Source organism: Anguilla rostrata, chromosome 5 (assembly GCF_018555375.3).
Source record: "Anguilla rostrata isolate EN2019 chromosome 5, ASM1855537v3, whole genome shotgun sequence".
Classification (NCBI taxonomy): domain Eukaryota; kingdom Metazoa; phylum Chordata; class Actinopteri; order Anguilliformes; family Anguillidae; genus Anguilla; species Anguilla rostrata.
The window spans coordinates 24635404-24650555 of NC_057937.1; the positions used below are offsets into that span (position 1 = coordinate 24635404).

General features: G+C 39.0%; 1 protein-coding gene across 13 annotated transcripts in view; it reads right to left on the reverse strand.

Annotated features, from left to right (window-relative positions):
* chid1 (chitinase domain containing 1) overlaps window positions 1–15152 on the reverse strand; it is a 352093-nt gene that overhangs the window by 162649 nt on the left and 174292 nt on the right. For all 13 annotated transcript variants that reach the window (XR_010330348.1, XR_010330349.1, XM_064337950.1 and 10 more), the window contains one exon: window positions 1148–1300. Coding sequence is in view for 11 of the 13 variants with exons in the window: in XM_064337950.1 (XP_064194020.1) it covers window positions 1148–1300 (153 nt within the window). In the remaining 2 variants the exon portion in view is untranslated. The remainder of the gene's footprint in view (window positions 1–1147; window positions 1301–15152) is intronic.

The window sequence follows — 15152 nt, forward strand, 5'->3', positions numbered from 1 at the left end:
ACAGCATCGAGAGTTTGGCACTTTTCAGGATTTGTAAAATTTGCAACTCTGATGTCTACTTCCCTCGTAGCTCACTGGATAGTGCCTTCGCCTTTGGAACTTTTTACACGACTGATAAACCCGGGTTCAAATCCCCCCTCCGCCTAAAGCAATTCTCTAACTCATTATACTGGCTTGCTGGCTAACTAAAAATACAATGTTTTCTTTCCGGGAAACTCATATTTCTCAAACTTATATTTCAGAAATCCAAATAAAATACACCCATACTTTAGACACTTCTGCTTTTTTGCCATTTTCACTGTGTTTAATGTTAGCTATCTTGCTAACAACACGACAGATCGATTGTATAACAGTACAGACGGCTGTCAAGTTAAACTCTACAATCAGTGTTACACTTCGGTAAGTAAAGTTACCCGTCCTAGTTGGTGCAAGATAATGACTGTGAAATTAATAAGCACTAAAATAATAAAATACACCCACACTTCAGACAGTTCCGCTTTCGGCATTTCCGTTTACTTTTTTTTTAGACACTTTGATGTAACACACAATTTGAATGATGGCATTGTCTTCAGATGGTAAGATTTTAAGAACAGAGGGCTAAGTTACTTGAAATAATTTAGGAAACATTTGGTAGCACTGCTTTGGAATACAGCTTGTTTAATTTGTATGAGCTAAGATAGACAATATTGTTGCATGTAACAGCACAATTCTGATATCAATACTTTTAATGGCAGGCCTAGATTTGAATGAATGACTTATAGACAGTGCTTTGTATGTGTGAGTAACTTGCCATTTTTGTATGTTGAAAACATGTTTTTCATCAGATAGATTCAAACAGCAGTGGTAGACAACAGAAATTGGCAGTACACCAGGGTGCTCTATGCTCCACTCTTAAATGGAATGCAAAGAATTCATTTGATTGGCTATGAGAATATCTAGCTGTAACATGCCCTCTGGTAATGTATTCAGCATAATCCAGCCCATTTCCACCTGTGCCATCTGTTTGTGCTGTGCGCTTTTCACCTCTGCTCATGAAAAATACTAACATTCACTAGCCACCTCCAGTAGCAGGCTTCAGCAGCAGTTTGGTCCCACTCTGGCTTTTCCAAGTTAAGGGTTATGTTGCCATCTACATGCAGTCTCTTACCTGTTCCCCAACAGCGGCTCTGCCCCTCCCTGGCTGGAGAAATCCATTCCGTACAAGTTGAGTCCCAGCAGGATCTTATGTCGCCACTGAGTCTGAGGGGCCAGTTGGAGCACGCATTCTCGCACCCAGGGTATTGGGGAGCAGGGGCCGGGCCTAGGGCAGCCAAAAAAGCACTCAAATACAGGGGCCAAATGCACACAATACACACAGACATATTCGAATGATACTTAACTGGAACTGTGGTTTAATATTTTATATGACCAGATTGCCGCTATGGAAGACATTCCTCCACCTAGTGGGAAATAGTTGCGGAAGCCCAACAATCCAGCCAGTAGAGTCTCATTTTTCCTCAGAAGGAATGCTTTCACTATTTTGTGTTGTGTCTATAGGCTTATTGTGTGTCATCAGTGACTGTAGTGGGGAATTTGAAGTGCCATCTTATTATTTGGAGATACTATTACGTTTTTGTTTGCTTTCAACAACCAACTCTGCTGTGTCAGGCTGGGGACTGGTATGCTGCATGCACTTCAATTTTTGCTTATAGTGATAGTTAAAAGCAAAAGAAATATGTTAAATTAAAGGCTAAATTTCACAGCTTCACAACCTAATCCCTAAGTAGAGCAAAATACAGCCCATGCTGATTATGGTATCATTCTTTGTGAGGAAACTAGTGGTTAGCTAATTAGGCTAACCAGACGTTTTTGTGGTCTACTGCCTCCCCAGGAGCCTACCTGCTAATGTAACTGTAGTTAATTATCATCTGATTCCGGATAAATTTTGGTTGTATTTTGTCCTGAAATATCGATGAATAAAATATTACCTAGTACAAAGACTCCTTCAGTTATTTCTATTTAGTAAAAGCAAGCAAAGTTAGTTGGTTGTAACCGGATTTCGCACTTGGTAGTTCTTTTTTGTGTTATTAATTCAATGCTAAACGTTAGATAGTTAAAAGTGCCTTATTTCTTTTTTTTCTTCGGTTTCTTCTGCCTGTTGTCCGGAGCCACCCACACATTTTAAAATTGTGGTCTTGGCAGTAACTTACTGAACTGGTTGATGGTTAGGGGGTAAAAAAAGCTGTGTGACAGTTTCTGGAAGAACTCCCCCTGGAAAGTAATTTTCTTCTGCCACCATTGCCAGCTGATTGAGCACCTCGAGTGCAAGATCCTTGATCTCGCGGGCCAGCTTTCTGGACTCCACAGTTCGCAACTGGTAGAGTTCCAGGAACTGACTAGCTTGTCCTTTAAGAAATTTGTGTGCATTCCATAGCTGGGAAGGGGGAAGAATCCAGAGCAGACAGGGAGAGATAGATGGGTGACAGTAGGGCGCAAGCGCAGAAAGGACAACACACAGGGGCAGCATCTCCAGAGGCTGTGGTGTCCAAGCAATTCCAGCCCTTGCAGGAATTGGAGTTTGCTCTTGACCCTGAGAGTGGGAGGACTGATGAGCCGCTGGGCAGCGTACCTAGATTTCTCAACTCAAGACATTCATTGCTCCTGCAACCAAACTATGAGTTGAAAAAACAAACTCTGTGTTCTAGCTTTATTAGTAGATGATACACAACAACTATGCTGAATACAGAGTTTCGCAGCGCCACCATTGTCGCGCTGGTCGTCTATTTAACAAGCACCCCCTCCCTGCAGTCTCATCTGCAGCTACACCCCCCCACGCATGACACACTGGACAATAGTGTCTATCTGGGCATTCATAAAAATATTTTTTCACCACTAATATTTTTTCACCACTAAAAATTTGTATTTCGTCATAGCAACAAGATAAACCCAGCAATCCCTAAGATATGCTGATGCAGCAGAGAAAACGCTGCTCACTGTAAAACGAAATAAACAAGACTAATTTTTCTAAAATTTTGCCATGTCAGTATCTGTGACTAAATTTGAAATACATATACAAACTAGGGATGTGATGGTATGAAAATTTCACAGTATGATAATCACACTACTCAATATCACGATTTTCCTGAATCCAAAGTGAGCCCACACGGATGAACGAGTTCGCTTTTTGGGAGATATAATTCTTCATTACAGTCGGTATCAGAATCAGCGTTGCAAGACATTGCAAGTGTTGTAAGGGACTGCAAACGGAGATGCCGTGTAGCTGTTTAACAGCTAGCTAGCCAGCGTTGCCAGGTGGGAAATATTAAACTATCGTACCGGAGGCTTAAAATGATCGGATTTTAAAGTAAATTATCGTACACAGCCAAAAAAGATAAATCATAGGTGTAAATATGTAATTTCACAAAAATAGCGTATTTGTTGTAAGCAACAACCTCGTTTGACACGCTTACTCACATACTTCAGCCAATGAGTGCAATACCAACAGCCACAAAGGGGAGAAGAACATTTGCACGCCACATACGCTGCATGGAAGCAGGCAACTTCATGGACCCTACTCAAATGAATGAGACTCACACTAAAAACCTGGTCTACAGATAATGTCAAATAGCCTACAATTAAATCGCAATCGCTCAAACATGTAACCTAATCGTTATAATTGAGAGCTGTAACGTTACAATCCATCAGCATGGAAACAACAGTTGTATAAGTCATCAGTGTAGAATTATAACGTTATGCTGTGTCGATGTATTTAATGTGCTGTGTCAATATTTGTTTGTTCTTGTGAAAGCATGTCTCTTTTCAAAATGTCCAAAAAGTCTCTCAGTGCATAACTGGCCCTACCTAGTCTGTGAGTTCAACTTCAACCTCAGTTCTTTCGACGACTTTCTCTTTGCCTCTCCCCTGCCTTCGCCTGACTCCTCGGTACTCATTTAGCTAGTTTTTTTAACTTGTGAAGAAAATAACATTGCTGGTAATTTGTAGGTAGCAAGCTAGCTTACATTTTACATCACAAAGAACGAGCGGGAGAACGGCAGCCGTGCAGCTGCCTGCTCCCGTGGGGGCACGCACGTCATGCATCAAGCATAATGATTGGCTGGAAAGACGCGACCTGTGTTTTTAAATGACTTTGCCTCTAAATGCAGATCTAGGATCAGATTTCATTATCTCAATTCAGGTCCAGTATATTATTTAATATGGGTTATTTAGATATTTTATTAGGGTAATGGTCGGAAAAAAAATTCCCCGCATGAAAATAGCTTTTGTCACGTGGTTTACTATCATGGTATTACGGTACGTTTATGATAGTACTATTTCATATTTGAATTTTATGGTATACCGTCATACCGTCACATCCCTAATACAAACTTACCATTAGTTTTACATGTAGAGATGTCCCTTTCAAGACTGAGTGGTCATATATTGTCTTAGACAAACTGTTGAGTGTGAAATATACACTCATTTGTGCCGCCTGGGTACCTTCCAAAACAACAGTGCGTAAAACCACACATGCTGTTTACGGTATTATCACAATGTTTAGTACATTCTGACTTGATTTACAATTATTTTATCCAGCAGGTGACATTATAAGCTTTCTTTCTTTCTCCTTTTATAGCCCAGCATAACCGGAAGTTTTGTCTCATCATCATTCTCTCCGTGATAGCAGCAAAAAGACACTGCACCCAACAAAATTTTGAAAAACACAGTTTGTTGTACATTATAGTCAGGGTTAAATTGGGATTTGGGAGGTGGGTGGACCCTGAGATCCGGTGGGAGGTGGGTGAAAAAAGGTACAAACCAATGAATGTCTCAGCTCAAAATACTTGTATGTTTAATGTATTGTGCACATAATTGTAATTAAGGAAAACAATGTTTTAAAAAGAATGTATACTATTGATGCAAGCTTTTACATAAAATATTTCAAGTTTATTGAGTGTCATTAATGCTGAGAATTTTTTTTTACCTACAAAAAATAATCGGTCATCCTCCTCTTGTCCTCATATTTCTTCCTCCTTTATCCATCTTTCTTAGCGGTGACTGGTGAGCTAAAAATTGGTGGGGTGCAAAACTTTCCTTTAAACTAATCATTGATCTCAAACTGTTTTAATTAATTTTCAGTGATTAACAAGCATGCAAACGATCTGACTAAGCAATTGGAAAGGCTTCTTCACATTGTGTTAGGGAGATTAAATGATAAATGCGATTTAGAAAAATCTGTTTTAATCACTAAGCAGTGGCGGAAACTTCCCCTGATTTTAATACAATTCAATACAATTAATCCACAAAATAGGCTACTCAGTACTATCATATATAGCCAGCTCTCCCCAAATAGGCAGTTTTAGCCTAGGCCTTATAGCCTACATTTATTTTCATTTGAGGTATGAAATTGTGCACACTTTTAATCAACATTATTTGCGAATACATGCACTTCTTTCTCCGCACTTGTATTCATGGAAAATATCTGCAATGCGTAGATTGTAAACAAAATTGAAGTGCAGGTTTTGTTTTTGCTGGTTATTCTGAAAGCTAACACGGAAGATAACAGACTGGTGTATCTTGTTTGTTAAGTGTAGACTACTTGGTGATTAAAACAGATTTTTAACGGATAAATTGAATTTATGATTTAATCCCCCTAACACGGTATGAAGACGCTGTGTGTTAGGCTACTTGCCATTTGATTAGTCCGATCGTTGGCCCGCTTGATTATAAAGGAAAATTACTAATGAAAACAGGTTGAGATCAATGATTAGTTTAAAGGAATGTTTTGCGTCCCACTAACTTTCAGCTCACCAGTCGCCGCTGAGATCAGCAACCTGCTGATTTTGCTCAAGCAATCAATGTTGCCGTTAATAATAGCCGGCGTTCGTGGGGGCTGTTTACTCATCTCTCTTTAAAATGTTGCATAAATTAAATTACATGTTAATGAAATTACCTACCGCATCCGCTTCAAAACAAGCAAGACGATCAACAATATTTTTCTTTCTGTGCCTGTCTATATAAAAACGACTATTCCTCCTGAGTTTTTTTTTCTTTGGATTTTTCATTGCTTGAGCGAGTAACTGGCTAGAAGGAACACATGGACTGGAGCACACAAAAAATTGACTGGATTGTCATAGTTATTTGTAAAACTGCCGGTCAAAATTATTTATTTATTTACCAAAGGTGGGTGGATGCCGCCCACCCACATCCACCCCCAATTTAACCCGATTATAGTAGTGAATTGTAAAATATGTCCCTTCTTTATTTTTGGAAAATATGCGTTTTAAATTTATCGTCCTATTTTCAACTGGTTGAGAATGTTCTCAACTTGGTGCGTCACACGTACAGTAACCACTCCCCTTTCCATGCCCCGTAAAGAAATCTGACTGGGCACACCTGAAATCATTCTCATCGGACCAAAACCCCAGCTCACAAAACTACACAACTTCTCCGTCACCATTGACGGTACCCCTGTCTCCACCTCCCCCCTGGTCCGCAACCTTGGTGTCATATTCAATCCATCCCTCTCCTTTGAAAAGCACATCAACAACACTGTCAAGGTTTCATTTTTCCATCTACGCAATATCTCCAGACTCAGACCCTCTCTCACCCATCCCAATGCAGAAAAACTCATTCACGCACTACTGCAATGCACTCCTCACTAGTCTTCCCTCCCGCCTCCAACACAAACTTCAATTGGTTCAGAACTCGGCTGCAAGAATACTGTCCCGCACATCCTCCCGGTCTCACATCATCTTGAAAGATTTACACTGGCTCCCAATCACATCACACATCACATTAAAACTCCTCTTCCTAGTTTACAAATCCCTAAATGGCCTCGCACCCACTTACCTCTCTGATCTCCTGCTCCCCTACCAGCCACCCAGACAGTTAAGTTCATCCACTGCCGGCCTCCTCACCACCATCCCCACTCAGCACCGTTCTTTTGGCGACCGCGCCTTCTCAGTTGCCGCCCCCAAACTCTGGAATGCCCCCCCCCCCCCCGACATCCACACCTCAGACTCACTCACCTCCTTCAAATCTAGTCTTAAAACCCACCTCTTTTCCCTAGCCTTCCCTTGATGTTTGTCTCCCCCCTCTCACACCCCCTCTCTTTATTTTTTTCTCTCTGAATTGTATGTTTCATTGTATGTATGTATGTATTTACCATTATTGTAAAGCGTCTTTGAGACCATGAAAAGCGCTATATAAAATTAATTTATTATTATTATTATTATTATTATTATTATTATTATTATTATTAACATAGCGATGGGCTTTCAGTAATCTAAACACAGGGATAGTATTTATAGCTAGCTATCTGGCCATAGCATATAATTGTTAATCAGACATAGCGTTAGCTAAGTTAGCTATAAGTGTGTGGAGATGCAGGGTCCCATAGCTTCCCATTGTCTTCCTTTCGTATAGCTTGGAGCCATAGGGGAACAAATCGGAGATCAGCGTTTTTGGATTTATTGTTGGTGCAACCAACTACACAGCAAATCTTCGGCATAGCGTTATTAATTTAACCCGGTTTGTTTAAAGTAGAATTTTGGAGACATGTTTCAGCTTCCTCTGTTTACACTGTTGCCGTCTACGCGGGACGTGGTATTGTTTTCCCCCATAGGCGTGATGATGAGAGGAGCTTACTCTGGATGACGTATTGCCGGTCTGATGTAGAACAGATGGAAATAAATAAATGTGGCATGAAATAAAAGTCCCCTGAAATAAATAAAAACCTATTTATTTATTGAACTATATTGACTCATTTATATATTTATATTTACATTTATTATATATTTATATATTTATTTCCCCATTTGTTTTTTTCATAGGCATATTTATTTTTTTCATTGGCATATTCATTTATTTAACATTGACTTGTCATTCCATACTTATTGTGTCTTTTTGTTTAGTACTGTAACTGACACCACCTACGGGTACATGTGACCCCGAGAAGCAGTTTTTCCTTTAAATAATTATCATTTTTTCCGGACTCAACTAAGACCTGGAGATTCTGGTTTTTCGATTCCCCCTGGTAAGCTGGAACTGGGCATAGGACATAACTGTGATGATTACTCCCGAAAAAGGGAAATTATGTATTATGAATAATCAGTAAAATATTAATAATGTTACAGTTTTTAGAAGTGTTTCACTTGAATGAATTGTACTGATCACATATTTGATTTTGATATGTTATGTTTTTTCCGTTCTTTCTTTTTCCTCTATCTGCACAATCAGAAAAACGTGTTAAGATAAATGATAAATGATCAAGGCCTAAGTGTGAAAAACAGATTGTCCCATTCTTCACATATTGGGAGGACTGGTGGATGACACCGCACCCTGGAGGATTTATTGTACGGTCAATCTTATCGGGAGACAAAATAAAGCTGAGAAGACCAAGGTTGTCAGACCGGGTGTCCACTGCTAAGGAGGGTAAGGATTAATTAGGGCAGGGGGCAGCTGTTTAGGTGAGAAGGAGAAACACGCCTCCTGTGCCTAGTGGAAAGTTACTGAGTTTGTGGATATAAGGAACGGCCTATGCATCTGAAACTTCAGAGTTTTGTGAGTGTTCTCTCATTCTTTCTTCTCCTTGCAAGTTGAATAAAAGTCTTATTGATCTCTGAAAGTGCTGTGACTCTGTGTTATTAGGGATGGATCTCACCTCTGGGTATGTGGAGATGGGAAACAGTAATTTCCCTGACACATCTGTTTGAAGTCAAATTGTGCCTTTCAGGTTAGCGATTAAATTTAATCATCACCAAACGTTAATAGACAGTATCAAGTTGTTCTTTTGAAAAAGCTGTCATTCCTGAACAAACTGTCTCTTGGTAATCAAGTAAAAGATGAAATTGGCCACAACCAACCCTGTCTCCCATGCAATCAAATAGCCTACTTTAACACGAGAATATGGAGAGGGATCAATATAGAGTCTCAATATTATTGACAAATGCATGCATCATGATACATAAGTAAGAGACAAGTCACAAACGTGTTCTATCCATACACGAATATCTTTCAACTTGTGTCTTGTAAATTGTCATTTAAATGAATGTGCACTGATTTTTTACAAATGCATACATATTGGTCCATACATATTGTCCCTTCACACAAATACCTCCTACTTTGTATATGAAAACAAAAAATGTGTTTCCAATTCCCGTGTGAATTTTCTGCAATAAGACATTCTCAAATATAAAATTAGCTCGTGAAGAGTTGAATCATTTGCCCAGACGTGTGCATTCAGTGATGTAAGTTTCTGAGTTTCCTTTTTTATATTTTGGATTTTGAGACTTTTCTCATGCAGTTTGTGCAGTCTGATGCACAGAAAAATACCTAATATTCCACTCACAACTACTGATCCACACACAAATATCTGTCTTATTCTTCTTCCCTGGTTGAGGTGGTGCTCAACCCAGAAGCCACTCATTAAATTCATGGAGTGTATATTGGAACTGGAGAGGCAGGAGGAGTCAGAAGTTGCATAAACCAACATGGTGTCCAATGCACTGCAGCTCTCAAGTCCCCCATAGGCTACAATGAAGAAACTCCTGCCTTTCTCTATCAAAGTAAGGGGTTTACAGTCATATTTACAACCCGGTTATATCCTAAATACATATAAGAATAAGAATCGATGCGTGATTTTACTTGACACAATTCGATAACAAAGTTATAGCCAAGTTGCTTCATTCAACACTAGACTCTGGTTAGTCAACATATGACTCTGTGATGACCCCCTACTCTGCTGCCCTTGCTGCTCCTTGCGATATTGTTCACAGGTGCCTGAAGGGTGGAGATGAGGGTTGTTGGTGCAATTGGGAGCACCTGTGTCCAGGACTCCCACAGAGATTAAGATGGCCTGTCTCCTGTTAAAGAGAGAGAGCTCTCTCCCCACATGTTGGCTTCTGTTTAGGTGTTGGCTGCATTTTTGGTTTTATACCATACAACATTGCTTCACCATATGTTTCACACATCCACTCACCTACACTTCTGGTAATGCTGACTTTCACACCCCACTTTGTCCCCCTTTTGGAATACTTATATTATTTTCAATAAATGTGAACTTGGTTTTTAAATGTGTCAGTGTGCATCTCCCTTTAATCTTGGCCCTTGAGCCAGGTCGTGACAACTCAGACTCATATGATCAGTGGAACGCCTACAAATGATGAATAGCCTACAAGGAAAAAGACTATAAAGTAGTTTGAACTTCCATGGTTACTGAACTGAATAAGAGTCACTGAACTGTATGGACCGAGCTAGCAGCCACTAGTCAGTGTGGCTACTTGGACACTGTCGTAACTAATGTTAACATCACCAATTCCCAATAGCCAGTTAGTTCATTATAATGTGTTAAATTTTATCAATTTGGTTTGTTTCCAAAAAAGATCAAGTATTGAACCAATCATCTCAGATACAAGTAGCTAGACTAGCTAGCTGATAAGACTATTGTGCTGTCACTTGTAATTACCAAGCTCAGATCTTAGTTTTATATGACTATGCATCTAGTTAGCTCAAATCACAGGAATTCACATATTGCTGCTAAAATTAGCTAGTAAAGGGAATGTTAAATAATGTGTTAGCTTATACAGTTTCCTTATGCCTCCCATACACTAGATGACTTCTAGACAACTAAAGTCTGACATACTTGAACATTTAGCAACAATCTGTCCTAAATCATGGGTTTTTAGTCCTAGATGTGCACACATTTTAAGATTCTGCAAAGACTGGGAATCATACAGCTTCACACATTGTAAGACTCCAACAGCATTGTTTTGGAGATTTTATATTTTCTCCACAAACTGATGCAGCATCAAACAAAAAACATAGCTGAATAGATAGATTGGATTGACAAACACGTTGAAGAAGAGAATCACAGCTCGCTCCAGCTAGTTCACGTGGTCTTGGAGCTCAAACCTGTTTTGGCGATCTTTCAGAAATTATATTTCAACTGTTAATTCTTCATGCACATTGTTATAAATGCTACCATATAATCAAATAGCAAAATATAAATTGCATACTTGCCAGAATATAACGGAATATAATGTTGGCTATAAAATTAAAAAAATTAGCCGCTTCCCTCCACATGTAATCAGTGTCGTTGGAGGGAAACTTATCATCACTTGTGCGACTTTTAGGGTAGGGTTATCTCTTTTCCTTCAACAACATGAACCAGTATTTTGGTATTCATACAGTAAAACTAATACATACAAATACGGTACGTATTTTTATGGGATTCAACATTTAATGAAAGGTGTACTCTCAAAAAGCAATACATTCCAAAATGTGCAAAAGTCTTAGGCACCTGTAAAAAAATGCTGTACAGCTAAGATGCTTTCAAAAATAATGAAATGAAAGGTTATAAATATCGAAAAAATAATATAAAGAGCAGTAAATAGTTAAAAACTAAATAAAATCAATGTTTGGTGTGACCACCCTTCGCCTTTAAAACTACATCAATTCTCTTAGGTACACTGTCCTGCAGTTTTATAAGAAAATCGGCTGGTAGGTTGTTCCAAGCATTTTGGAGAGCTTGTGACAGTCCTTCTGCAGATTTTGGCTGTTTTGCTTGCTTCTGGCTCTCCAGGTAATCCCAGAGACCCTTGATCAAGTTTTTATCTGAAAAGTAGTGTGTTACTTAAAATATTACTTTATTTAACAAAATACAAAAATGTATCTGTAAAATTTCATTTTTTGGAAAATTAATGTTTGAAAATCTCAAATTTGCTCTTTTCTACTGACACACTAATGCAGAAAACAAAAAATAAACATCTAAGACCAAATATATACTATATATTATATTTAAAAATCTAGGGTGCCCAAGACTTTTGCACAGTACTGTATATACACTCACCGGCCACTACAATAGGTACACCTGTTCAACTGCAAACTGCACCCGTTAACGCAAATATCTAATCAGCCAATCACGTGGCAGCAGCTCAAGCATTTAGGCATGTAGACATGGTCAGGACAATCTGCTGAAGTTCAAACCAAGCATCAGAATGGGAAGAAAGGTGATTTAAGTGGCATGGTTGTTGGTGCTAGACGGGCTGATTTGAGTATTTCAGAAACTGCTGATCTACTGAGATTTTCACGCACATCCATCTCTAGGGTTTACAGAGAATGGTCCGAAAAAGAGAAAATATCTAGTGAGCGGCAGTTCTCTGGGCAAAAATGCCTTGTTGATGGCAGAGGTCAGAGGAGAATGGCCAGACTGGTTAGAGCTGATAGAAAGGCAGCAGTAACTCAAATACCACTCGTTACAAGTATGCAGAAGAGCATCTCTGAACGCACACCACGTCAAACCTTGAAGCAGATGGGCTGCAGCAGCAGAAGACCCCACGCCAGGTGCCACTCCAGTCACCCAATGAAGTGGCCGGTGAGTGTATATATATATGTATATATATATATATATATATATATATATATATATACACACATACATACAGTATATATATATGAGGGGACAAACAGGAAATATTTAATGAAGTCTGATATATATACATCATTTTTTATATATATACATTGAAACTGATATATATACATCTGTCTTGATATATATACATTGAACTGTGATATATACATACATAATTTCTTGATATATATACATCAAAACCGATATATATACATTGTTTTTGATATTTATACATTGAAAACGATAAATATACATCATATTTGATATTTATACATCAAAACCGATATATATATATATACATCATTTCGGATATATATACATTGAAAACAATATATATACATCATTTCTGATATATATACATTGAAACCAATATATATATATCATTCGGAACAGGCATATATTTGGGCATCCCATTGGGTCTCATCTACAACCTTCCCAAATTCTCCCACGTCACTCCTCTGCTGCGATCACTCCACTGGCTACCGGTTGCTGCCAGGATCCGGTTCAAAGCCCTGACCCTTGCCTACACTGCAGCCAACAGGACAGCCCCCATCTACTTGCAGGACATGATTCGATCCTATGTCCCTGCTCGACCACTCCGCTCTGCGGCAGCAGGGCGCCTTATAACCCCTCCCACCCGACCAAAGGGATCACAGAGCTTCTCCACCCTAGCTCCCCAGTGGTGGAACGAACTCCCCGTCCCTCTCCGAACCTCCCCCTCACTACCCATCTTCTGCCGTGGCCTGAAGACTCATCTCTTCAGACTATACCTAGACTAACCACCATATTTCACTCTAAACACCCCCCCCCCCTTTTTCATGACACTTGTTACATGTTGCCCCATCCCAGCACTTTTTGGTAATTTGTATTTGTCCTAATACTGTAGCTTATTCTTCTGCCTAGTTGGCTTTGCAGAGGTTAGGTCTGAATAGTGTTCACTGTGTGAACTAAACTGTGTTCTTGGCTAGAAATAGCTATACAAAATAAGTATTGTATCTTACTGAACCTGTGTTTAGTAGTTGTCTATGAACATGAAATGCACTTTTTGTACATCGCTTTGGATAAAAGCGTCTGCCAAATAAATGTAATGTAATGTATTAAGACAATCAGTGCAATCCAAATTCATTTTTAATTGGATTGAGAATGTTTGAAGTGGGATTATTAAAAAATGCTACAGTATAATTTCATAGAAATGGGTTAGGATGTAGACCAGGACCCCTTATGCCAGGAATAAGTGTCAGAATTTTGTGAATTTCTACATTTGGAGAGAAATTCTTGTCCATACTTTCATATTTTTCAATTGGCGTCTATTGGATTACATAGAAAGTTTGAGGTGGGATTATTAAAAAATGCAATCGTAAAATGTCACAGAAATGAGGTAGGATGTAGACCACTTCAGGAGCCCTTCTGTCGTAATTAAATGTCAAATTTTCAATGGTGAGACTATTAGATTTTGAGGAGAAAACAAAATGCGTGACACTGATCTGTCCATAGTACGGTCTTAAAAGACATGTGAAGTGAACGTAACATAATTAAAAATAGTGTTTTAAAAAAAATTCTCATTACCACCTTTGTTCAGTTTCTCTCTTGATCCGTATCTCTCTTTTAGAAGCAAATTATAACCTATAAAATACGTAAGGAAGACTGCAAAACCGTCCAATCATATAACGCAACCGATTTAAGGTGGACCGGAAATTTCGAAATTATTTCATTGCATAAAAAAGGCAATGGATACAAAAAGATCTCCCAGATATTGAAAGTTCAAAGAGACACAATTGGCAGCATCATAAGGAAGTTTAACCGTCATGGAATAGCAGTAAAACTACCTGGACGTGGAAGGAAGAGTAAAGTTACATCAAATGGTATCGGACCCATCGTAATAACTGCTGAGAAAACCCCTCATATTACTGGCAAAGGCTTACAGGATGACTATTTGAAAGCTGGAACAAAAGAAGGATATTTAACAAGCAAGGCCTTCATGGCCGGACACCTCGCCGCACTCCACTCTTAACCAGTAAGCATATGAAAAATAGACTTGAATATGCAAGATGTCATTTGGATAAGTCTATGGAGTTTTGGGATAATATTTTATGGAGTGACGAGACAAAACTGGAATTGTTTAGATCCATGGATAAGCGGTATGTCTGTCGCAAGAAAGGTGCAGCTTATGACAAGAAGAACACCATCCCCACAGTCAAGTATGGAGGTGGGTCAGTCCTTCTGTGGGGGTGTTTTGCTGCTTCTGGTACTGGCAATCTTCAGCGTGTGACTGGCACCATGGATTCCTTGAAATACCAGGCCATTCTGGAGAAGAATGTGATGCCCTCAGTGCATAAGCTGAAACTTGGTGATCATTGGACTTTCCAGCAAGACAATGATCCCAAGCATACATCCAAGTCAACCAAAACTTGGTTCAGGGAACGATCTTGGAATGTCCTTGACTGGCCTTTTCAGTCCCCAGATTTAAATCCCACTGAACATCTTTGGTGGGATTTGAAGAAAGCAGTGGCATTACGAAAACCAAAGAATATTGGTGAACTTGAAGCATTTTCTCAGGAAGAGTGGGCCAAGATTCAAAAAGAGAGGTGTCAGAGGCTTGGGAGCACTTATAGGAAGCGTTTATTGGTAGTAATAAAAGCTAAAGGATGTTCCACAAAGTACTGATTTTGGGGGTTGAATAATTTGGTCATTGATTTTTTTGGAGAGAATTTCATTTTTTTCCTTATAACAAATAGTAAACTCAGCTGTATGTTTTCAAAATCAC